This window comes from Fringilla coelebs (genome assembly GCF_963513975.1).
Source record: "Fringilla coelebs genome assembly, chromosome: 20".
Taxonomy (NCBI): domain Eukaryota; kingdom Metazoa; phylum Chordata; class Aves; order Passeriformes; family Fringillidae; genus Fringilla; species Fringilla coelebs.
The window spans coordinates 4,319,674-4,343,655 of NC_140046.1; the positions used below are offsets into that span (position 1 = coordinate 4,319,674).

Below are 23,982 nucleotides of genomic sequence, written 5' to 3' on the forward strand. Positions count from 1 at the left end.
CAGGGGGTGGCCCCTTGCAAACCCCAAATCCCCCCATGGACAATGCCAGGCTGGGTGGGGGGAGCTGCTCGGGGCGGTGCCCCCCTGGGCAGGAAGGGGTTAAGGGCCCCATCCAGCTGTGCAGTGCAGATGTGAGATATGCAGATGAGGCAGAGCAGGTTTTATAAGGCGGGTGCAGATCCAGCACCCCACAAAGCCCCAGTGCCACCCCCACAGGTAGGTGCCACCACCTGGGAGCTGCTGTCCTCTCAGGGAGGGTGGGACTGGGGGGACAGAGGTGGGGTTGGGGAACCCCAAAACCTGCTCTGAGATGGGGTTATGGGATAAAAGGAGGGCTCAGGGGGGTGCTGTGGTGGGGAGGAAATTGGGAACCCTCAATCCCACTCAGGGACAGCAGGACTGGGGGCAAAGATGGGCTAGGGGGGTCTTGGGGTGAGGGGACAATTGGGAACCTCTGGTCCTCTCCAGGATGGCGGGAATGGGGTGACAAAGAGGGATTGGGGGGACACCTGGGGAGGGAAGGCACTGAGAACTTCTGTCCTGCTCTGGGGTGGTGGAACTGCGAGGGATAAGGAGCAGGTGGGGCGGTGCTGGGGCAGGGAGGCCTCCAGGAGCCTCAGGGAGAGACAGGACCGGGGGACAGGGACGGGTGAGGGTGACACCGGGGTGACAACGGGCTGGGCTCCCTGACCGCGCTGTCTGACCCCTGCAGGCTCCGCTCTCCTCGCCGCGCTGTCCCGGGCAGGATATCATCGTATACTGTAAGTTGGCTATGAGACACTACAGTATAGATGATGTACTCCCCGGGCTGCACCGACCTCCTCCCGCCGCAGCGAGCACCGGGACACGCCCGGGCACCGGGGATGAGCGACACGGGCTGGGACATGCCGGGCTGGGACATGCCGGGCTGGGAGAGGATCCGGACACAGCCGGGCACCCACGGCCGGCGGGGAAACCGTTACCATTACTGAGTTTAGTAATGGTAACGGTTCTGCCGACGGCCGGCAACGCGGCACGGCACGGCACGGCACGGCGCGGGGCGGGGATGGCACGGGATGGGACGGGATGGGATGGGATGGCAAGGACACGGCGATGGAGCCCTGGGGACGGGCACAGGACAATAAAGAGAGTGACAGAACCGTGGCTCTGCTCTCCTTCCTCACTGCATCCCCTGGGGGCTCCGGGCCTGGTGGAACTGGGCACTGTGGTCACTGGGAGCACTGGGAGGGCACTGGTGACACTGGGGGGACACTGGTGACACTGGTCACACTGCTGAAACTGCTGGCACTGGGGTGACACTGGGGGGCACTGGGGGGCACTGGTGGCACTGCTGACACAGATGGCACTGGGGAGCACTACTGACACTGGTGGCACTGGGGGGACACTGGTGACACTGGTGACACTGGTGGAACTGCTGACACTGCTGACACTGGTGGCACTGGGAAGCACTGGTGACACTGGAGGGACACTGCTGACACTGGTGGCACTGGGAAGCACTGGTGCCACTGGTGGCACTGGTGGCACTGGGGACCCCGCGGCCCCGCCACCTGCACCCTGCGGTGGCGCCGGCAGGGGGCGCCCCCGCGTCCCCGCCCTGCGCCGCCGGCTCTGGGCCGTTTCCATCCCACAATCCCCCGCGGCAGCGCGGCGCTCTGGCCCCGCTCTCGCGCTCTCTATGTCCCCGCGCTATTCGCCAATGGGAGCGGGCACCGCTCGCCTTCCCGGCGTGCCCCGCGGCGCGCCAACATGGCGGCTCCCATGGCTGCCGCCGCCGCCCGGGCCGCGCTCTGGGCCGGCGGTGCCGCCGCGGCGGGGCCGCTCCGGCTGGGAGCAGGTGCGCTGGGGCCGCGGGGGTACTCCGGGGGCGGCTGGATGCGGGAGCTGGCATGCGGGACTCCGGGGCCGGCCGAGAGGCCTTGTGGTGGGGTGAGCGCTGCCCGGACGCAGCGTGTGGAGGGGGCGGCCCACGCGAGCTTGGTGTGTTTCAGGGACGTTCTTGATAAATTCGGTGTTTTCTTCCAGCTCGCCTCACGGGGAGCCGCTGGAACGGGAGCAGCTCGGCACTGGGCGGGATCCTGAGCATTCCCAACCGCTGGAACGGGAGCAGCTTGGCGCTGGGGAGGATCCTGAGCGTTCCCAGCCGCTGGAACGGGAGCAGCTCGGCGCTGGGCGGGATCCTGAGCGTTCCCAGTCGCTGGAACGGGAGCAGCTCGGCGCTGGGCAACCTCCTGGGCATCCCCGCCGAGGTCCCGCCCGCCGCTCTGGGCCAGCACCCGCCGCCCGTGGCCACCGACAAAGGTGAGTGGTGGCGGCTGCCGCCCCGCCCCAGGGCTGCCCTGACCCGCGGAGGGTTTGGCACCCTCCGAGCTCCTCCTTCCCCCGGCAGAGGAGCAGAAACGCCTCCTGCAGAACCGGCCCGACCAGCCCCCGCAGCCCAAGGTGCTGAGGATCGCCATCATCGGCGCTCCCAACGCCGGGAAATCCACGCTCTGCAACCAGCTCCTGGGCAGGAAGGTGAAGAGCTGGGGTGCAGCTCAGGCTGTTTCCTGGGGTTTTTTTGGCTGTGTAACATGTTTAATTAATTCCCTGCAGGTTTTCCCAGTCTCCAAGAAGGTGCACACCACCCGCTGCAAGGCCCGGGGTGTCATCACCCACGAGGACACGCAGCTGGTGAGTCCTGGAGCCTGAGGGCAGTGTTTGCTCATCTGTGTCCCTTGGGATCACCTCTCAGGGCACAAAGATGGGGTTTTCCCCTGAGCTCTCGCTGCTGGCAAACTTGAAACGTTTGTTTTTGCTTTTCCTAGATCATTCTGGACACACCTGGCCTCACAAATCCCGTAAAAGCCAGAAGGTACCAGCACTGGGGTGGGGAGGGGGGGTGTGTGCTGCCAGGCAAGAGTAATAAAACAGGGATGTGATTTTCACCATGCAAAGTCTGTAAAACAAGAGTGAGCTGAGTGCATGTTTTTAGCCATATTTTGCTTTCCAGTGTTTTTAATTGGAATTTCAGTAGCACACAGAGCCTGTGATGTCCCTTGAGCTTTTTTATGTGGGGTTCTGTGTATCTGCACATGACAAGGGATGTCACAACCCCTAAAGCAGCTTTGTGGCAGCTGGAATGAGGGAAAACACTGGTTTCCCCCTTGTTTGAGAGGGAGGAGCACAATTATCATGAAATGTGTCTGGTTTGTTCATTTGTATTTGACTTTCAGGCATAATTTAGATGAAGCCATGCTGACAGACCCATGGGACAGTATGAAACATGCAGATTTAGGTGGGTTTTCAACTCTTTTTGCATCAAGCCAAATCCTTTTCTGCCGCACAAGTTCCCAGCTGTGGTATCTGGGTGTTGGCAGGCAGCACAGGGAGTGTGGACAAGGAAAGGCAGAGAAAATATCTGGAATATTGAGCTGAGGAGGGGATAAGAACTGCCTGGTGCCAGGGGGAGGCACTTTGGGTTAATAATTGAGCTTGGATGTTGAGATTTAGCACACGTGATGTCATTAGGGTGGCATTGGTAAGCTGCATTTTTAGTGTTTTCAGTAAAATCCTTCTTTTTGTGCCCCTCCTGAAGAGGGGAGTGACCACAGACTCTAAAGCTGCAGGTGAACATTCTGGAAAATGTGGATTCATCCCATTTCCCTCCCTCTTTCCTGGCAGTCCTGGTTCTGGTGGATGTGTCAGATCACTGGACAAGGAACTCTCTGAGCAAGGAGGTGCTCAAGTGCCTGTCTCAGTTCCCCCACATCCCCAGTGTGCTGGTCCTGAACAAGGTAAATCCTGCTCCTCCTTCTTCCTGCCTTCTTCAGGCACCACCTGGCCTCAGCACTGATGGGTTTTTGGGTCCCTGGTGTGTTAAAGGACACAGGTTCCCCCTCTGCTCCAGAATATTGAGGGGTGTGTGTACCCATTAAAAGGAGAAGCACCCCTGAATTTGTGCTGCTGTCTGGGGTTTAAATCCATCCAGAAAGAGGAGCTAGGGAGACTCTCAGAAGAGCTGACAGGTTCTCAGTGTTTGGGCAAACTGTGCTGGCAGTGCTGACACAAAACTGTGCCAGTTTTGGCCAAAACTGTCCTGTCCTGCAGCAGCTGCTTTCCTGGCTGGTTTCCTCTGGCTCCTTCAGATACCACCTCACTTAGGGTAAATCCTGACACCTCTCTCTCTCTCTCTTTTTGGCTTCAGGTGGATATACTAAAGAAAAAGTTTCTCCTGCTGGAAGTAGCAACTGACCTGACAGAGGGAATTGTAAATGGAAAGAAACTGGAAGTGAAATCTTCACCTAAACAGGATTCCCGTTCTTCAGTAAAGCTTCCCCTTCATCTCACTCAGGCTTCTCCACCTGAAAGCAAAGTCCCAGGGTCTCCCTTTGGGCAGGAAAAGAATCAGGCCCAGGAAGGCTCTGCTTTGGACAAGAGCAGTGATGCTGGGGGTGCTGGCACAGGGGAAGGGGCAAAGCACCAAGGAGCCAAGGATCTAAAAGAGATGAAAGGCTGGCCACACTTCCAGGAGATCTTCATGCTGGCAGCTCTCCATGGGGAGGAGGTGGATACACTCAAGGTAACTCCGCTCTGAGCTTGTGTCACAGCTGGAGCTTGGGGTGGGAGCCCAGCACTTCATACAGAGCCTCAGCTTCTGTTGCTGGCCTGGCATGGGGGGAAAGTGTCCTGTGTCAACGTGGGATGTGTCCCTGCTGCACCTGCAGAGTTTTCTGTATTAAACTCTGGCCTGGGGCTCTCCAAACAGCAGCTTGTTCACAAGGAGTCCACCCACTGCTGTCTCAGCTCCAGGGCTTCTGTGGGCTTTTGTGTGATACACACAGCCCTAGGGAGGGGTGTCAGAGCTTCCTTTTCTCCTGTCCCTGCCCAAAACACCAAACCTCTGCCCTGCTGCCAGGCCCAGGCCAGCAGCAGTGCCCTCTCTGTAGGAGGAGCACAGGGGTGGTGGCACTGTGTGGGTGACACGTGGCAGCTGATGGGGCTGTGCTGTGCCCACAGAGGTACCTCCTGATGCAAGCCAAGCCAGGCCCTTGGGAATTCCACAGCGACGTCCTGACCAGCCAGTCACCTCAAGAGATCTGTGATAATATCATCAGGGAGAAGCTCCTGGAGTACCTGCCCCTGGAAGTGCCTTATGGAGTGACTCAGGTGGGAAGTGTGCCCAGGCAGACTCGGCCATGAGCTGTTTCATTGGGAATTTCAGGCTGTGTGATGAGAATCCCTTTCTTTGGATCTGTGGGATCTGCCAGGCCCTGTGGGTGACTCAGTACTTGCACCTCAGGTGTGCTAAGAGCCTTTCTGTGTGTGAAGGGGCCCCTCTTGTGTGCTGGTGTGTCCAAGGGAGGGGTGCTGGGGTTGCTGAGGGCTCCATTGCTGTCACAGGTGACAGACGTGTGGGAGGAAGGAGAATGTGGGGAGCTCCTCATCGTGCAGAGCCTCCTGGTGCCAAGGGAGTCTCACAAGGTGAGTGAGGGAAGAAAGATGGGATGCTGAGGAGGGTGAAGGGAGCTCCCTAAGTCCGTCCTTGCTGGGCTCCCTCTCTTTTGGGAAGAGCCATGGCCCCAGTACTGGCAACTGTGTTGCCTCACAGTTTAATGTTGGAGTTTCCCTCATTGCTTCTGTGGCTGCACCGTTCTCCTGGGTGAGTTTGATGATGTTCTCTCTGGGTTTTAACACAGAGGATGTTGATTGGAAGAGGAGGAAGGGTCATCAGCAGGATTGCTCAGGAGGCTGGCCGGGACCTGATGAACGCTTTCCTGTGTGAGGTCCACCTGAAGCTCAAGGTGGAGGTGAAGGGTTGAGCACTTGGTGTGTTTTAACACCCCTTGAACTCTCTGATCATGTGGAGAAACCAGTCCTGGGGGTATCCTGGCACCTTTGTTGAATTCAGAAATAGAGGATGATGGAGTTACTACTGTGGGCTGAAGTGGAATATATTATTCTGCGGGGAAATGGCCCAAACTGAAATAAAATCTCCAGACCTTCTATGGCATCTGGCCTGTGGACAGACACTGGAGAATCAGCTGCATCCATTTCTGGTCCTGCATTTCCAGAGCTGCCCCCCACTTCTTTTGGGCTGTGTCTCATGTCCTTGCTCTCAGGTGTTTGTACGTGGGAGTTCAGGAGCATCTCCTGCCTTGTAGCAAACAAAGGGTAGCACTGAAGGATCAGCACATGTTTGTAATCCCTTCTGAAGGCTCAGTCATGGTCACACAGGGGGATGAGGCCAGCCCAGCCCAGCTGATGGTCTCATGTTGACTTTTCTCCCTGCCCTGTTGAAGCTGGGGGGTGTAGGGAGTTGGTTTTAGGGGTTTGCTGGCAGCTGGAACATCTGTAATGCCTGACTGCCTTGTCTGTCATGCAAAACCAGCATGGACCCATCTTTAGGAATTCGAGTAGTTTATTGTGTCACTTCCAAGTCCTCACTCTTTGCATAAGGGTCACAGATACAAACACAGCACCTGTTGCAGCTAAAGTCCCCAAGGTGGGAAGAGCAGCAGGTTCTGCAGCTCAGGTGTAACAGAGAGCTCCTGGCACAGCTGAGGCTGGAGGAGCAGGGCTGGCTCTGCAGAGCCCTTGACATGGTGGAGCCTGGCACCACGTGTGTGTGCCTGGACCTGGTGTTTGGGGCTTGCTTTGTCTCTTTGTCAGGTATTTGGAGCACTGGGTACCTTCCTGCCAGAAATCCAGGTACTCCAGTTATAAATTAACATCTCCGAGGGAAGAAAACCCCAGCAGGGAAGAGATTGGGAAAGGTCTGGAGCCCAAACCTGCTCAGCCCTTTGTCCCTCTCTGATGCACTGTGAAACAGATGTTTTAGCCTTCTGCTGAAGAATTCTATCTGGAATGTGAGATCAACTGAAAACTGGCTTGGGAAACCTGCACAGCGTGTCCTTCCTTGTTCCCCAGGAGCAGTGGGTGCTGTGCTCCCTTGAATGCTGCTGTCCAACTTTTGTATTTCCCTTGCAATAAAATGAGATCCCAGCACAAGTGATTGTTCTGTCCTTTATTTCTCCCTGGCAGCCTGACCTCACAGCCACCACCTTCCCTCTGTTTTATTCCAGCTCAAACCAGGGCACTTTCATGTCATTCCTCCTTCCCAGCTGAGCCTGGATCCCGTTTTCTGAGCTGTGACTTCTGAATGTTGGGGGGAAAAGCTGGGTGGGCAGGGTTGGAGGGGTGGGGGCACAAGGGGAAGCTGTCCCCTCTGTGTAGCTGTGTCATGGGAGGGGTCAGGGTCACCTTGTGCTGCCCCAGAGCTTCATCCCAGGCTGCTTCCAGGGATGGAGCCGAGTGCCCAGAACAACAGTGGGGACAGTGGAAATGCTCTTGGCACGGCAAGCGTTGAGTGTCTCACCTTCCTGACCTGCAGCTCCTTAACGAGCTTGAGAATTAGGTTAATTATCCCCTTGCAAGGCCATCGCAGGGGTGCAGATCCTCACTCCCCTGTGGAAAAAATACTCCATGAAGGACTGACCCCAGCGGTGGGGGAAGGTGGCTGTTGAGACCTCGGTGTGGGCAGCACCAGAGCTGTGGCAGAGCCACCTCTGTGTCCCCTTCCTGACCCCCCCTGCATCTCCCTGGCCCCCCCTGCTATGTTCCTTCATGTCCTCCCTGCCATGCCAGTGCCCCTGCCATGACCCTATGTCCTTGCTGTGTCCCTCCCTGTTCCCCATATGTCCTCTTCATCTTCTCCCTGTGTCCCTCCCATCCCCCAGTGTGTCCCCACAGTGTCCCTTCCTCATAACCCCCAATGTCCCTCCAGTGTGTCCCCCGCAATGTGCCCCCTATGTCCCCCCTATGTCCCCCCAGTATCCCCCCATGTCCCCGCTGTTCTCTGCACTACCCCCGGTTACCGCCAGGGGGCGGCGCGGCGCTATTCCCCCCCCCCCGCCCATTCCCCTCCCTCGCTCCCGTGGCCGCGGGGCCGCGCGTGCGCGGGGCGGGGCGGGCGGCGCGCGGGCCGCGCGTGCGCGGGGGCGGCTGCGCAGCCAGCACGGCCGGGGCGGGCGGCGGCGGCGGCGGCGGGGCCGGGCGGGCACAGCGGCGGCGGCGCCATGAGGCCCGGGCAGGGGCACCGAGAGTAAGTGCGGCACACGGCGGGAGCGAGGGCGCGGCCCCACCGTCACCTCCTCCTCCTCATCGTCATCCTCCTAGTCCCGCTCACGGCGCGGCGGGACCGCCGCGGTTCATACCCCCCCCACCATTGTCCTTCCCGGGTGTCCCCTCCCCCCGCCCGCTGAGGCATCACCGGTGTGCCCACCCGCCCCCTGTCGCGACACCCGCCGCCTGTCGCGACACCGGCTCCCGGCCCGCCTCCCCGGGGTCTCCCCCGCTTAGCGCGGAGCTCCCAGCCCCCCCGGTAGCCCCGGCGCCCTCGTTACCTGTCCCCCGGTACCGCGCACACGGCCCCGGATCGCGATAGTGCGTCAGCCATCGCGACAGAAGTGCCGTCAGGGGGAAGGGGGGATTGCGGTCGCAGTGCGAGCACATCCTTTGTGTGATTCTTTCCCAAGAAAAGTGTCTTTTTGCGAGAGACTCGCAGGCTGGTTTGGGCTGGAAGGGACCTCCAAGCCCCTCTTTCCCACGGGCAGGGAACAGGTCTCGCCAATAAATCATCCGTCGTTCTTATTCCCCACCAACCGATTTTCAAGTGTCTGAAGAAGAAGAAGAAGAAGAAGAAAACTGCAGAGCTGGACTCCAGTTCGCAGTGCACTCGTGCAGCAAAGTACTGAGATGGTTTTGGTTCTGCAGCGTGTGAACCTCCCCGACCAACACCTGCGAGGGCTCACAGGCGTCTCTCACCCTCCCCTGGTAGCTCTAGGTACAAGTTTAGGACAAATCACAGATACAGCTTGATTAGTTCAACCGGAATTTGTTCTACTCACTTCTTCCTACAGCCCTTTATTTTTCCCTAGTCACATTCTCAAGAAAATACAAGTTTTTCTGGAAAACTTTTTGCAGCAATACTTTTTTCCTCCTTATTGCACAAACCCGGTTCTTTGTTGCTCCGGTCGCTGCAGGAGAGGAGGGAGCTGGGAGCTCTCAGGAGATAAGGTTGGGTTCCTAAGTGATGTCATTTGTGCTGGAGCAGCGGCAGTGACTTTGTGATGGAATAAATCCTCCTGGACGTGTTGGGGCTTTGTGATTGTGTGTGTGTGTGTGCACTGTGGAAACTTCGTCTGATTCAGCAGCCGGCTGAGAAAATTCTGTGCTCCACAGGCAGTGAGGGAACAGAGTGATGAGAGTTGCATTTTCCTTTCAGCCTATTTATTTCTGATCAGGGCTTTTTAAGAATTTGAACTTGTTAGAGTCTGTTCATCTATGTGTGCATAAAGCAGTGGGGAGAGATGCTGTTCAAGGGTCTTACAGGTGTTGGAGGTGGGGAGAGCAGAGTTTTGCAGCCAGCAGCAGAGTGAAGGATTCAGGCAGAGCTTTTAGGTGGGTCTGGTGTCCTGTAAAGCCAGTCCAGAGGGTCTGGAAACTCGGAGAGGAAAAGCAATGATAACAGAAAGCAAACTTAAAGCAAATGCTTTCACTATTAATTTTCAGCAGAGGAATGTTCAGATCAAAAGCGAGTAAGAGTCAGAGGGTAAGGTTTGCAATTAACACAGGATCTAAGCTTTCATGGAGAAATGCTTCCATAAAAGAAAGGCTATTTGTTTTCCAAATGATATTTACACTGGGTAGAATTTCTGAGGTGAAGAAATGAGAACTGCCCCTTGTCTGGGGGGGCACAGGTCGAGCAGGAGCTGGAAGAGGAGTTGATGAATTGGCTGCAATTCGCAGGCATCGCTTCAAATATTTTCAATATTTCTCAACTATTTTAAGAAGCTGTATTGAATTCCAGCCCAACCAGCCTGATAGTCTGGGGAGAGGAAGGATGCGTATTGCTGGAGCAAGAATTAAGCAAAAATAGATAAATCTGACATAATGGATGACAAGGGAAAGCTGATTGCTGAAAGATGCTGGCATGCTCTGTTTTTTGCATGCTTGGCATATATTCTGTTGTGTTACATGGCTTTTGAAGTGTAAAAAAAAAAAGAAAGAAATCTCATTTTGTGCTGAGATAAAAGAAAAAGCAGGTGCTTAAATTCTGCTAAGGATCAGCTTTGATACTGACATGAAGTAGTGACCTCGCTTGCATTTACCCCCCTGTCATTTTGTGAACTTCTCAATTGAATAAATAATTCACTTAGCACCAAATAAATGCCATTTAATAAGATGGTATTTTTGATCCCCCTTTCACTTCACATTGCAAACAGTTTCACACTTTTTCAGCTTGAGCACAGCCTGGGGTGCTATTTCTGTTAATAACATTAAAAATATGTTGGAGAATGTCCACATAGTATTGTTTTTTTCTCCAAATGTGAAATTAAGGAATCGTGTTCTCTGCAGCTTGGATATTTGCCTTCATTTAAGCCTTATTTGTATTTGTTTCAAGTTGTCCTCTGATAAGCTTTTGTATCTATGCTTGCTTCTGGGAACTGTTGCCAGATCAAGAGAAGTAAGGATTTTTGTCAAGGACTGAAGTATCTATCTCTGTTTCCCAGAAGCTCAGACCATGTGCAGGAGCTTCTCCTTGTGTCCTCTGCTGCAGTTGCTGAAATGCCTGGATGTGGGATAGAAACTTTTATCAGGGCTTCCAGTGCAATATTTTACTTTTTCACATTGGTTTGTCCATTCATTTTTACTCTTCTTCATTTTTGACCATGACTTATTACTGGCCAGCACACAGAGATGGGGAGAGGAGGAAGTAGAAAGTTTTGTCCTGGCTGGCCTCACCCCAAAAAGCTCCATCACCAAAACATTTTATATCCTGTATATTCCTGGCTCACTCATCTTTGATGAGGCAACAGTGAGGAGAGTCACAGATTTATGAAGTGACTTGCAGGATTCTGGGATTTATGGAGTTGCTAAATACACCACCCAGAACGTAGCCACAGCCTGATTTGTTTGAGTTATTTAACAGATGATCAGCACTTTTAAATAATTGCTTTAAGAACATGTAGTTCACTGAAATGCTACACCCAGCAGGTGAGTAACAGGTCACTCTGTTGTAGTAGTATACTCACTCTTCAGAGGCTGTTTTGGGGTAAAATGTCCCTGAGGATGAGTATCTGTAATGACTCTATCACCCCACCCTTTCCAATTTTCAGCATTTGAGATGTTTAAACAATTTAAAACGTTCTCAAACTACGAAGTGAAGTGAGTAATTGAATTTTTTATTCCTTGTGTGGTATGCCACATTCCCATTTTCCCATTGTATTTTGTGACTTGTGTTGAAATCTTTACCACACAGATCTTGGAGCAATTTTTTCTTTTAATTGCAGATTGTTACTTTGACTGTGAATGCTAAAACAAGTTTGTCACATTATTAATCTTTCTACTTTCAAGAAAAAAAAGCTTTCCAAATAGTGATTGAGGAATGGAACTCCTGAACAGGCATTCTGCTGGCTGACATCCAGAAAAGTTGTTCTGAACTTTACCCAAAGATATTTTTCCAAGGGGTTGTAATCTTTCAAAAGCTGATTTTACTGTCCAAGCAGGGCATGGCTTGGCCTACAGCAGGAGCTGACAGAAACCTCTGTGTTCATCTACTGCTGGTTCCTATGTTTTTAGTAATTTGATTTAAGTGAACACTTAAAAAGCCAGCAGCCCTAACTTATGGCTGATCCAACCTCATGGATCATGTAGGTCCTGTTTCCTTATTTCAGCACATTCTGTCTGGGTGTCCCTCCACACCTCCCCACTCATTTTGTATTTGTTCTGTGTTTGCTATAATTATTCCCCCATTGTGCTTAAGAATTATTCTTGGTTTATGTATTCCCATTGCTTAATTTGTTTATGCTGTGTGTGAAGATCAGTCCAAGTTTCCAGGGTTTATGAGGAAAATGGTGATATTTCATTCTTGGAATAATTTCACAGGAATGCAGTTTGGCTGCAGTGTGGATTTGGTAGGGAATAGTGGGGGTGGAACACTTGGGGATGAAAACTGGGAAAGATTTTTCATGTGAGTTCCCAAGTCCCGTGCAGGGATTCTGGAGTGCTTGGAATGTGTGGAGCACTGGGTTGTTGATGTATTTGGAGATAAGTGAACTGTTCCAGGCTTTTAAACAGATGCACTGATCAGTGTACTAGGGGGAAATGTTTTAGAAAACAAGTTCTCTGTAAAAGCAACACATCTGAGACAAACCTTTAAGTATAATTCTGCTGAATTAGGTGACAGACCCTGCCTGCAGCAGGTGTGGGTCCTGTAGGATCTTCCCTGGGCAAGGAGTGCTAACATTTAATTTCTTACGGTGTCTGTAGTAAAGGTGATGTAGAAAAGGTGAACCATGAAAGTGCAGCTATTTTTAGTTTTAAAGAAAAAAAAAAGCAGTCAGAAAATGATCTACTAAGTGATACATTGCTGACGTCTGTAGTGCAGCCAACCCAATTAAGGTGCCATATATTGTTTCCAGCAGGGTTCTGATTGTTTCTAATTCGGGAACCACGCGAGAGCAATGGAAATAGGTGAAACGCCGTGCTCTGCTCTTCAGAGTCATCCAACATCCAGTTTCTCTGTAATTTCCCTCCTCATACTGGGACAATCTCCCTGGCCTGGCTAAGGTGGGAGCCACACATGCAAAAAAAAAAAAATAAAAGCTCCAGTGTGTTTTTGTTGGTAAAATATCCCATAAGTCAGTGTTGAGCACTGTGGATTATTTTCTCATTTCCTGGCCCCAGCATATCCTTTGCTGTATCCTGCTGTCCCTCTCCTTGCCTTCATGTTGTTAAACTTGGAGTGTGCATGTTGGAGGATGTGTGTCTCACAGTCCTGCCCTTTCCTGTGGCTGTCCCTTGCCACTCATTTTGTTCCCCTCTGTAGGCAGTTGCTGCATGAAAAACACTTTGAAAAATACTGTAAGGTGACTGTCTTGAGCCAATACCACATAAGTCTATGTATATATGTATAGATCTAGTTTAAATTCTGTTGGAAGGAAATCTTTGTATGAACCTTTTTCAAAAAATTATGCAGATGCTCCCACTCTCCGAAGTAAACTTCCTCCTCTGCTTATCTTTTTTTAAACCTGGAATGAAAAACAGCAATTCTTCTTAACATCTGGAAAGGGGAGCCCTTCATGCCTACTTTATATTCTCTTATCCAGCATTGTTCTTCATTCATCCTTCTGTTCTGGCACTGGTTTTCTTAATTTGTTGTCTTCTAAGCTGGAGGAATGTCATGTGCTTTGGCTTTGTTGTGGACAGGGAAAATTAGGGATTTGCTTGCCCTTCACTTCCAGCTCATCAGTGTGTTCTGATTCTGGGTTGGTTTTTATTTTCTTCAGCTACAGCAAAGCCCTCAGCTTTTGCCTCAGATGGGTGGTGTGTTCCTGGAGCTGGTAATTCGTGCATCCCTTGACTTTAAATTGTTCACAGCTCTGCTGAGCATTTGTGAATGAGTGTGGAGGAAAATCAATATATGAAAAAGCCAGAGTAGGGGAGGGAAATCAGCTCTTCCAGCACCTTTTCCTGGTCACACCATTGCCTGATTTAGTTTTTGTGTCTGTGAACTCTTTAGTGTTTAAATTTAGAAATGGATTGTTTTGGAACAAGTCACTTTTAAGATGTTTCCAGGAGATTTGTGTGTAATTTAATCCCATTCAGGTTTGCTGCTCTCTGATCTGCTTGTTCTGCAGGACTTCAGGTTCTCTATTTCCCTGTGCCTCTCCCACTATATTCTACAAATCTGTTGGGGGTTTTTTTCCAGTCAAAACTGCAGCAGCATTTATGAATCCTTTTATACCTTTTCTGTTCCCTGTTTCTATTCATTGGCAAAGTGGTGTTTCTTGTAAAAACCTGGATGTTTAAAAAATGTAACTTCATTGTCTCTGAAGGATCTCATTAGTGATTATTATTCAAATACTCTAGAAATTGAATGTGTGTACTTTAAAACTTAGCCTGGATAATATATTTAGTATTTCTGCTGTATATTCTCTTATGTTTACTATTAATTTCCAGCACGGCTTAGTTTGATATTTCAGGGCATCTTTTTACTTAGAGCTTATCCATGAGTGAAGTTGCTGACAAAGAACAAAAAAAATTCTTCTCAGAATGTGACAGTCCAACATAACATCTCAACCACTTGAATTCAAGTTGAGACAGGAAAGAATTAAGATTTTTCCATACTTCCATCTAGTGTGCATGAGGGAAATTGCATCCATGGCTAAAATCCCAGCCATTCTCCTAGCAGTTCCAGTTGGGCAAGGATCATCATGCACTGGTCTTTGTTAAGCACTTACTGCTGATGAACTGACAGGTTTGAGATCTGAGTATTTATGTGGTGGCACCTTTGCTATGTCCATAAAATGGTGACGTGTGAAGTTTGAGAAAAATCACCTTTCACCATGTGGTGTTCGTGCTCTCCTTCACTGTGTTCTGCTCTATTTACTTGTCACTCGTGCTAGGATTTCAGCTGCTTGATTTATGAATTATTGCTATTGAAATAAAATTAAAGTGGCTGTTCAGTTATTTAAGAGCCAATTAAATCTGATTTTATTCTGATGTAACATTTCCAGTGAAAGGGCATAAAATGCAGTCTGTGGGGGAAAGTTAGATCTAAAAATGGTTAGTGTTTATTTTTTATAATCTGTCCTTTCAACAGCTTGACTTGGCAAATAAAATCCTTTGCAATCTCACAGCAGTGACTGCAGATGTTAGAAGTTGCTCTGTATAAAAAAATAAAACAGGTTTGGTGCTTTCATGATCTTGTATAAACCTTTAGCTGTGGCTGCTGGTTGGAGAATGTATCCAGACAGGGGAGAGGAATTTGCAAAGCTTTTGGAGAATATAATTTATTTACCAGCCTTTGGTGACTTTGAAAGGTAGAAACAAAGGGTCTTTTGGGACAAACGTTTCTCAAATCATGGGCTGTGCTGTCCTGAGGGATCAATGTTAGAATTAGTTGAGTTTCCAGTATCAGATTGTGCTAATTACTGTGAGGTCCCTGCTCACAGGGGACACTCAGGACGAGGTGCTTTGAGAAGTGCAGCCCAAGAACCTCACTCATGCACGGACAGAGATGGGTCACAAGTGTTGTACTGGAGAGCCAAATTCACTCTTAAAAATCTGCTGGGGCATGGACACTCTAAAAAAACTGAAGTCACCAGAAAATATCCTGCTGAGACTTGCAGTCCTGAATTTAAATAGCAATAAATACAGCAAGTGGAGAACGAGCAGGTACTTTTCATTACGTGTGGCAATTAAAATGTGTCTCTTGGTAGTGGTGTTTCTTACTAGAGGAAATGACAGTGCAAATCCCAGTTTTATTCTGACAATTTCACACTGTACATGATATCTTCTGGGCGTGGAGGGTGCTGGCTGAGCCTGTTTCAATATGAAGAGCCTGGTTTGCCTTATTTTTTTTATTAAAAATAAATCATATTGATGTGGATGTAATTTTATTTGTGACTAGACAAGCCTGCACTAGCCAGCTCTCAGGTTTGTGGCGTCTGTCTCCAACAAGATCATAGATATGGAGAAAATGATTTATTTTAGTATCCAATGCTCAGATAAAACTCTGGTTTTGTGCAGATGGCACTGAAAGGATAACACGTAGCTTGGACAAATTTGTATAAACCACCATCTATTTCTACCAGAATCTAAATCTCCAGTACATCAGTAATATTGAGGTTTATATTTTTGTAACCTGGGTTTTTTTGGTCTATATTAATTATTTGCTGAGTGCAGAGGTTGGTGGGGGTGGTGTACTCTGGTCTGGCTGCTCTGTGCATCTTGGAGGGTTCTTCCAGCTGCCCAGCCTGGCACTCTGCAGAGCTCTTGGGGATTGTCTGGTTGATCTTGGAGAATGCTTTGGGGTTTTGGAATGGAAAGCGTGTCGGGGTGTGAGGGTGCTCAGCTTTTTGGAGAGGTTCGGAGATGGCACAGGTGTTTGGGAGGGACCTGCTCCTCCCTCAAAGGCTTTTATAAAACACTTTAGTGGAGCACAATCAAATTCTGATAGCGGCACTAATTCTAAATAAGTGTTTGCTAAACAACGTTAATGGATTTAAAATGTTTTTAGGAATAGTTATTAGTCCTTCAGTCTCGTATGGTGAAGGGAGTTTTGTCTCAATGGGGGGCTGCCATTTTAATGCTTCCTGGCAGGAGGCCTATTTTGATCATGCAAATTAGGTTGGAAAAAGTAGGCTAAGCCATTAAAAAGTAGGAGAGATCATGAAATTTTAAATTTTTAAGGTGACTGTTTTTCTAATTATTAACATTTTTGTTATCATCGTTCACATATGTCACTTCATTTCCCTTAATTCTCATGTCCTCATCCCTTAACTCTGACAGCCTCGGTGCTGGTTGCTCTTGCATCCACTCCAAATGGAAGCCTCAGTCCAATGGCTATTTTATTCCCAGCAAGGTGCTTGGAAGTATTGCCACGTGGTGTGTTTTGTTGTATAATTAGAAATGCAGATACAGTCTTTTTACTTGCACCCATGGTTAATTTTTTCCTATTCCGTTAGCATTAATAGGGACTGAAGGTTAAGCTTACATAAATCAGGATATTTGCAGGGTTCTTGTTGGCAAGGGAATTCATTCTGGGAAGTGGGAAAGGGGCACGTGGGTGAGATTTGGAGGCATTGTCCAGAGAAGGCTGGATCCTAGGTGGGAAGGCACCAGGGTTTTCACCAGGATCTCCTCAGGGTTTCATCTTCCCCACCAGTTTCTGGACAGAGCAGGGTGACACAGCCCTGGTGGAACCCAAGGTTCCTCTGGGGGTGTGGGGAAGAGCCCCCTGTTCCCTCCAGGAGCCACATGGATGCTGCAGGAACTCTGCAGCCCATCCCTCACATCCTGCTCCCCTGGGCAACGAGTGCGTCAGCAAAATAACTGCCTTGGTGCCCATAGGCTTGCAAGCTTCATTTAATCCTATTAATTTTTAATAGAAAATTAATATTAAGCCAGCATACTTCGAACATGGCTTTGCCTGTGCTCAGAAAGACCCTCAGCTCATGTTTGCTTTGGAGTGTTGGATCCTACAGGAACAAGACCCTCCTGGAGCAACCTGGGGCTAGGAGCAGAGGGATGCTGTCACCTTCAGCAGTTAGAGCAGCGCCATGTTCCACCTCAGTGATCACAAGTGTTGGTTGGATTTCAAGTCTCTCTCTCCAGAAAGGTGTTGGGTGTGCCATGCATGGAAAAACTGAGAGGAACTGGGCATTTCCAGCTAAAAATGTGCAACAAATGTGTTTGTGTCAGTTATCACTGCGCTGACCCGGCCGGAGCCTGATGGAAAATGCCAACAGTTGGACATCAATTTTACAGGGACTTCAGTAAATGCTAATCTATGCAATTTAGGGGTGATGTTGTGCAGAAAAAGGCATATTTTCAATTGCCATTTTCAGCTTTGCTGCAGCTGATGTTCTGCAGCCTCCAGAACAGTAAACTCGAAACAGGAAGGTCGACTCTTGGAGCTGATGGTATCTTTGTCCTTAAGAGAGATTCTGGGAAAGTAGGCTGCATTCCTTAGCCCTTGCAACCCTTTTTAATTGTTTTTTCTCACAACCTTAGCCTGATCTTATCACCCAAGTAATTGTTGCATCATATTTGCTTTATTGTCCCTGCTGGGATGCCAGATAATTGCTTTATACCTTTTAATGGGAAGTGTTTGGGAAGCCTGTTACCTCTGGGACATAGATGAGCGGTGCTGCAACTATTGCAACAGTTGCATTTATCCCATTTTTCTGAAGCTGGATGGGAATCCAGCGGGAGAAGGCTTGGATGGCTGGCACCTCCTCTAGAATTGAGTAGCAGCCATAAAGTTACTTGGTGTTTTAAACCCCATCATAAAAGTAAAGCTGCCAACTCTGCTGTGCCTTGTGTTTGGGTATATCTTATCTGCGGGAATATTCAGCCAGACTTTCCCTTATGAAGTAGTATTGTAGGGTATTAATTATTCATAGTCAGTTTAATTCTTCTTTCTTGCATATTTAATTGTAATAGCATGCTGTATGTCACAGTGATTTCCCAGAAGAACTGTACACCAAAGGCAAACCATTCAGGTATATAGTCTTAAATACGTCCGTGCTAATCTTTGTTGTTTAATTTGGAGCAGAATGGGATGTTATCAGATGTTTCTTGCAGGGAAACAATTATGCAAAATCATGATTTCGCTTAATCTTTTCAGCTGAAATTTTCGAGCTGAAATAGCTGGTTTGATTTCCACTGATGACGTTTGCGTTGTCTTGCTTATTTTATGAGGAAAAAATGCTTAATGGGAGGGAGGACGTGACTTTTGTTTTCTTCTCTGCAGCAGGGGAGCCTTTATCAAAGACTTTGGAAGTGTCAATCGATTCCTTGCAGAAGATGAAGGAAGGGAATAAGATTTTTATTGAGTTTTTTTCAGTGATCAGAATAGCAATGCCAAATGCTTGTGTGATTAAGATTTTTTTAAACTTTTTTTTTTTTAACGACTGCAATGGGCTCTTAGTGCTTGATGTGAGAAAATATTGGAGGCACAGGAACTGCAAATGCATTCACAATTTGATTTGCATTACCCTCCTTCCAGAGCTGTTTCTCGCTTGTAAGACACTTGGTAAAGCCGAATCCCTCGTGTTTGGAGAGCAGGATTGTTCTCAGAGATTTACCGTAGGAGTTTAAACTTCTGAAAAATCTGTTTACAATGTGTCTGAACTGGAGCATAGAGGACACAGTAGAGACTGTTATCTGTTTACTGCTCAGATAAGGAGGTGGAATAGATTGCTGGCCTGTTTCTGAACTCTGCTTAATGAATGGTTGCTAGGCAAATTGCATCTCAATCAGCTTAATCCTCAAGATGTCATTTACAGGTCTGCTCTTTGTGAGGGCCAGAACCGTGCGCTTTCAGACTGCACAGGCCAGAAATTGCTAGCAAAGCAGCTTAGAATAGCTTGTTCAAAAATTCAGTGTACATGTGCTGCTGAGCTGCCCAATTTAAAGTGCCTGTTGTCGCAGGGCCGTCACTGCCTGGCCATGCGCGAGATGAGGCGTGCGGTGATAGACAGGAGGCAGCAGCATCCTTAGCACCGTTTCTGGATCAGCACAGCCCACACCACCACGTTTTGGCACTGGATTAACGTGAAAGAAAAGCGTTTCTAAATGGGGACCGCACTGCTGACGTGATGAAAGGTATTTCTGCTTTGGCTGAGTTCGCTCGGAGCCGGGTGTGATGTTGGGGTGCGTACGTGGGACACGGTTAACAGGTGGGAATGGGAGCTGGCGTCACCTGGCACGGGACAGGGAGCTGGGGCTGGCCTTGGTGAGAAAGCTGTAGCCAGGAGAGGACACAGGCTGGTTATGTGAAAGCTCCACGCTGCCTCTGGAACGTTGGACTTTCTCCTGCGGCGTCAGGCGAGAGCCAATTAATCGCATATGCTGGCATGTGGGATGCCCACATACATTAGGCTCATGGTTTAGTCCAAAGGAAAAAGTTTCCTAATATAGTTAAGCTTTAACAGTCCCTTTGTAAAGAAAGATAACAAGATACTGGTTTTATTGGTTTCCCATGACAGCAATTAATCTTGTTGCGGGCAGTGCATTGTTCTTTGCATGGCTACACCTTCCTTTCCTTTGAAATACATCCTCTGAGTGCTGTGTGCCATGACACCGAGCACTCTAAAGGCAAACTGGAAAAGGCTGGACTTGTTGAATACAAAAGGCATTTTACAACTGTTCATGGTCACCTTGTGCTGATATGAAATGTCCTTCACATGACACGGTTATTAAAAATACAGGTGTGAGCATACTGAGTGAACTTCGCAGTACTTGCATAGTTGGGATGTGTGCAGCTTTTGTGTTATTCAAAAATACTGGGTTGTTTTTTTTTTTTTAGGAAAAGATGGCATTAAAGCATTGAGAGCCTCTCCAAATAAAACATAAATAAAATATTCCACCTCAGTCACAGGCAAAATGACAGTGGTGCTTGCATCTTTACACTGTGGATGGGAAGAGGGCTGTCGAACAGAAGACTTTGTGATCAGAGAGTGCTTTTCATGCAAATGAAGATTTTATTACGTGCTGCTGAATCAGGGGCTTGTGTAGCGAGAACAGCACAGAAGTGATAAGATCACTTTGTCATAGCTTGAAATTTTGCCCAGCGTGTCTTTCAGATTGCTGAAACGAGCAAGAAACACTCTTATTAAGGGCACAGCAGTAACTGATACAATGTTTGGGGGTAGGGCTGTTGTTTCTTGGTAGGGTCTGTCTGCAGGGTTCTGCCACATGTCCACAGCCCTGATTGAAGCAAGGAGGAGCTGCAACCTGTAGGTCACCCTGTGCAGCAGCAAAGTCCTAAAAGCTCCTGTTCCTGGTGGGATCCCTGTTCTGCTGAGTGAATGGGTCTGGAATCTCCTCTGTGCTGCAAGCCAGGAGCTGTTAGCATTGATCAGAGCAGAGCTGTCCATCCTTATGGCTGGGATAGCCTGCGTTGCCCGTTCCCAGGGCGTGCTGGGGCTCTCTGCACCTGCCGTGGGGGCTGTGTTTTGCTGCAGAAGGCACCCATCCAGAGCTGCCTCTGCTGGGCTTTCCTTTTGCATTTGTTAGCTAATATCATCTTCCCGATGTCCTTTCTTTCATGGTTAGAACCGGTTTGGTTTAATGAGGGCTGTTGTTGCCAACAGGGGAGTGGATATGTGTGGTGGAGCAGGCATCTCAGTCTTCCCCTGCAGATGGGGAGCGTTCAGCATCCTGACATGACCTTGGTGAAAGTTCTCTGGCGTGTTACTTTCCCTCTTTATTTATCTCCTTTCTGTGTAGCAGCTTTGCTTCCAGGGAAGTGTCTGAGCTATTGGAAATCTGTCCTCTCTTCTCTTCCCCTCTCCAGAGACATTGTCAGCGTAACACCCAAACTACTTAGATTGACGCCTGAATATTCTGCTTTTGCACAATCAGGAGGCATTCAGTGAAAGTAGCAAGAGGAGAAGGAGTTTAAGATTTAGGACTGACATTTTTAGACGCTTTTAAATCCATAATTTTGCACAGTCTTGATGAGGAAGGTCAGAGACTTCCTTCACATGGTATGCCCCTGTGTGTATGTGTTGAGCATCCAAGTGTACAGCACAGGGGAAAAACATTCTTAACAGCCATCAGATTGCAGTGTGGAGTTGTTCATATTTCAGATTCTTATGTGAAGAGTCTAGGAGCAAAATCCAACCCTGCATGTTCCTGGAGAGTTTCAGAGCAGTAGGATGGAACCTTTTGCCTGGTTTTCTCATGCAAATTATGGTAAGGATTATTCAGTGTTTAAAATCTGGTTTATACTGGCTTCTGAATTTCATTTAAAATAAACATCTGGAGAGCTTTTTGATCTCCTGTGCAAGACTGTTGTCTGCCTGCCTCGTTAAAATGACTTCTGCTTAATTTTTAGTGAAAGGCAAAGACCTAGATGGTTTCAGCCCAGAGGCAATCTAAATGCTTCCTCTTCTGCAGTTCGCAATTTCCATGAGCAGATACTTAAAATCTGTTCTCTTAGGGAATGTGGCAGCGATAGGTATCTGTTTTTTCCATGCTGCAATTTGGGATTTGCAGAGCTGCTACCTGTAGTGCCATTTGTACTTTTGCAGAGCCTTATTCTCCTGGTGCCAAGCACATGCTGGAGCAGATGCTCAGTTCAAGAATTTCGGTCTTGTCCCTTTGCAGCTTGCAGTCCAAAGCCCTCCTTGGGAAGATTGCCACGGTGTGCTGCTATCCCACAGTCAGAGCCCTGGAACAGGGAGTCATCAGTGGTTTATTCAAGTAGCTGTTACATTCAGAGTCTATTTTCTGTGATTTGACAGGAGCTCACTCCTCTGCTCTTCACTGGAGACTGGAAGCCTGTGCCCATGGCGAGGGCTGGGTATGTGCTTCCAGTGGCTTTCTGGCTTTGAAACAGGTTCCTGTTGCTCTTTGCAGAGCCTGGAGCAGTGATCTGTGCAGGCAGTGTCTGCAGAGCTGGAGTGACTTTACCTCTTTGTTTTTCCTCCAAATTCATATCTGTATGAGATCAGCTGGTCCCGTATTGTGTGTGAAGTAGTTAAATGCTACCCTGCATCTATAAGATGTGATTTTTTTCCCCCCTCCTTTCTAGTCTCTTTGATCAAATCAAATAAAAACGCAGTGCTTTCATTTCTAGTTTTATAGTTTCAAAGACAATCTCTTGACGTGCTCGAGCAGTCTGGACCTGAGTCCCTTTTTTCCTTAGTCCAAAGGCTCGCTGTGTCTTGTGCCTTTCTCTGTATCAGCAGTTGCAATCTGCATTAGCTTTTATCTGCATCAAAAGACAAATGGAAGAGAGCAGGACCCTGCAGGAATGGGAAACAGGCTTACATGTGCAATGGAAATATGTAATCCTTACGTTCAGTCTTCCACATGGAGTACAGACTGGTTCCTGTACTGGAAATCTCTAGCCTATACTCTCAGAAATGAGAGTTTAGATTTTAGGCTTTGAAGGCTGGTTAATCCCCTCCAGAGGTTAATACCAGCATAAAATATTCTGTGGTGTCAAACTTTTCCTCCTAAATGCTTCTTTTTTCCCTCTTTTTCTTTTTCTTTTTTTTTTTTTTTTTTTTTTGCATATGTCAACTATACAAAGCAACGCTCAATTTGAGAAATTAGCATTCAAACACTCTGTAAGCACTTTATTTTTGTCTGCTTTGTGAGCAGCTGAACACATGTCCAGGCTGAAATACTCAGAGCTGCTGCCGCTGCTTCCCGGCGCGAGCGTGCCAGGCATGGGAGAATTTGGAACTTTGTCCTGAAGAGGCGCTCCCGATCCCCCATCCTGCAAAAGCACATCTGCACAAATCTCCTGCTCCGCTGCATCCCAGGAGGAAAGGATCCCAGTTAAGCCAGACTGAATCACAGCCAGGGAGATGAGAGCTCTGGTGGCTGTCATCCCGATCAAAACCCCAGCGGTGTCTGATGGCATTCGGAATGGCGCGGTGCTCGTTCCTGTCTCGGAGTGGTGGTGCTCAAAGCAAAGTGTGTTACTTCTCTGCATTAAGGAGTCAGATTCAGCTGTTCAAAGCAAGTTGATAAATTGCTTTTCATTAAGTGTCTGAGCGCCAAGGGGTTCGGTGTGTGTTCCAAGGAAAAAATACATTAATTACAGCTTCTGTAGAGCATTTATCAATCACGTAGTTATAAACACTACTAATGCAGTTAATTGGAGGTAGAAAAATTTACCTTTTTGAATTTGTTGACTGAAGCAATTCCGTGGCTGGAAAGACAAATTGGAAATTAAAACCTGGTGATACTTTTAGTGGGAGCTGCACAGTGGAGGTCAGGGCTGTTGGAGATGCGTTACCAGGAGCTCACCTTTGTGCTCTGTCTGCTGTTGAGGGGCAGGCTGCAGCAGCAGTGTTTGTTCTCTTCTCCCACACAGCCACATTGTGTCTGCCATGCCAAGGGATCTCCCTGCCTGTGGTACAGTTTCAGCTCCTTCTGTGTCCTGCCTGTACAATGTATTTATTCCTCTGTGTATGTTTGTTTTTTTTTTAAAGGAAAAGGCAAGTGCAGAGGAGGAAAGAGGCACAAAAGCAAACAAAAACATCCTATAGTCTGTAAAACTTTCTGTGAAAAAAGAAACATTTCATGAATATAAACTTCAGGTAAAGGTGGTGTGTTGGCAGCTGCTGAAGGAGTCAGGTGAGATTGTGCTGAAATGTTTTATCAGGTCTTCAGACAAAAACCTCTGGTGCTTGTGGTGTGCAGAGGCTTTGAAGGCACCTTGCACGTTCATGTTGCTTTCCCTGTGGCTGTTTTGAACTGCCAGCTGTGCAAGTGGCCGTTTTTCATGCTTCTCAGGAAAGCAGTGAGAATAGCAGAGACTTTTTACAGTAGTTCACCACTAATTTATTTCTTGTCCTTTCTTCTATGGAGCTGTTACGAGGTGGCCTTTGAGTTTCCTGGGAGATTGATAAGGGCATTAGGTCTGTGTCAGGACAAGCCAGCAGGACACCAGCACCTTGTTGTGAAGGT

The 23,982-nt window shown here is 48.6% G+C and overlaps 2 protein-coding genes across 4 annotated transcripts in view; both read left to right on the top strand.

Annotated features, from left to right (window-relative positions):
- Positions 1–1,735: 1,735 nt before the first annotated feature.
- ERAL1 (Era like 12S mitochondrial rRNA chaperone 1) lies at positions 1,736–6,977 on the top strand. Its single transcript, XM_084219191.1, has 11 exons — positions 1,736–1,834; positions 2,023–2,298; positions 2,387–2,514; positions 2,593–2,670; positions 2,805–2,851; positions 3,213–3,274; positions 3,661–3,773; positions 4,184–4,558; positions 4,996–5,145; positions 5,380–5,460; positions 5,676–6,977. Exons 1-11 carry the CDS (start codon positions 1,747–1,749, stop codon positions 5,796–5,798), a joined length of 1,521 nt encoding a protein of 506 aa, XP_084075317.1. The 5' UTR covers positions 1,736–1,746; the 3' UTR covers positions 5,799–6,977.
- Positions 6,978–8,022: 1,045 nt separating this feature from the next.
- FAM222B (family with sequence similarity 222 member B) overlaps positions 8,023–23,982 on the top strand; it is a 36,142-nt gene continuing 20,182 nt past the window's right edge. Inside the window, exon 1 of one of the 3 annotated variants that reach the window (XM_084219141.1) lies at positions 8,023–8,080. The gene's annotated coding sequence lies outside the window, so the exon portion shown is untranslated. Of the gene's footprint in view, positions 8,081–8,618; positions 8,822–23,982 lie in introns of those variants that run through there. The other 2 variants (XM_084219143.1, XM_084219142.1) reach the window with 2 other exon arrangements.

Bases quoted from the DNA above. Each gene is read 5' to 3' on its own strand.
- ERAL1 (XM_084219191.1), top strand. From the start codon at position 1,747: ATGGCGGCTCCCATGGCTGCCGCCGCCGCCCGGGCCGCGCTCTGGGCC. The intron at 2,671-2,804 runs GTGAGTCCTGGA...TGCTTTTCCTAG, and splicing joins CCCACGAGGACACGCAGCTG to ATCATTCTGGACACACCTGG. The intron at 2,852-3,212 runs GTACCAGCACTG...TTTGACTTTCAG, and splicing joins AATCCCGTAAAAGCCAGAAG to GCATAATTTAGATGAAGCCA.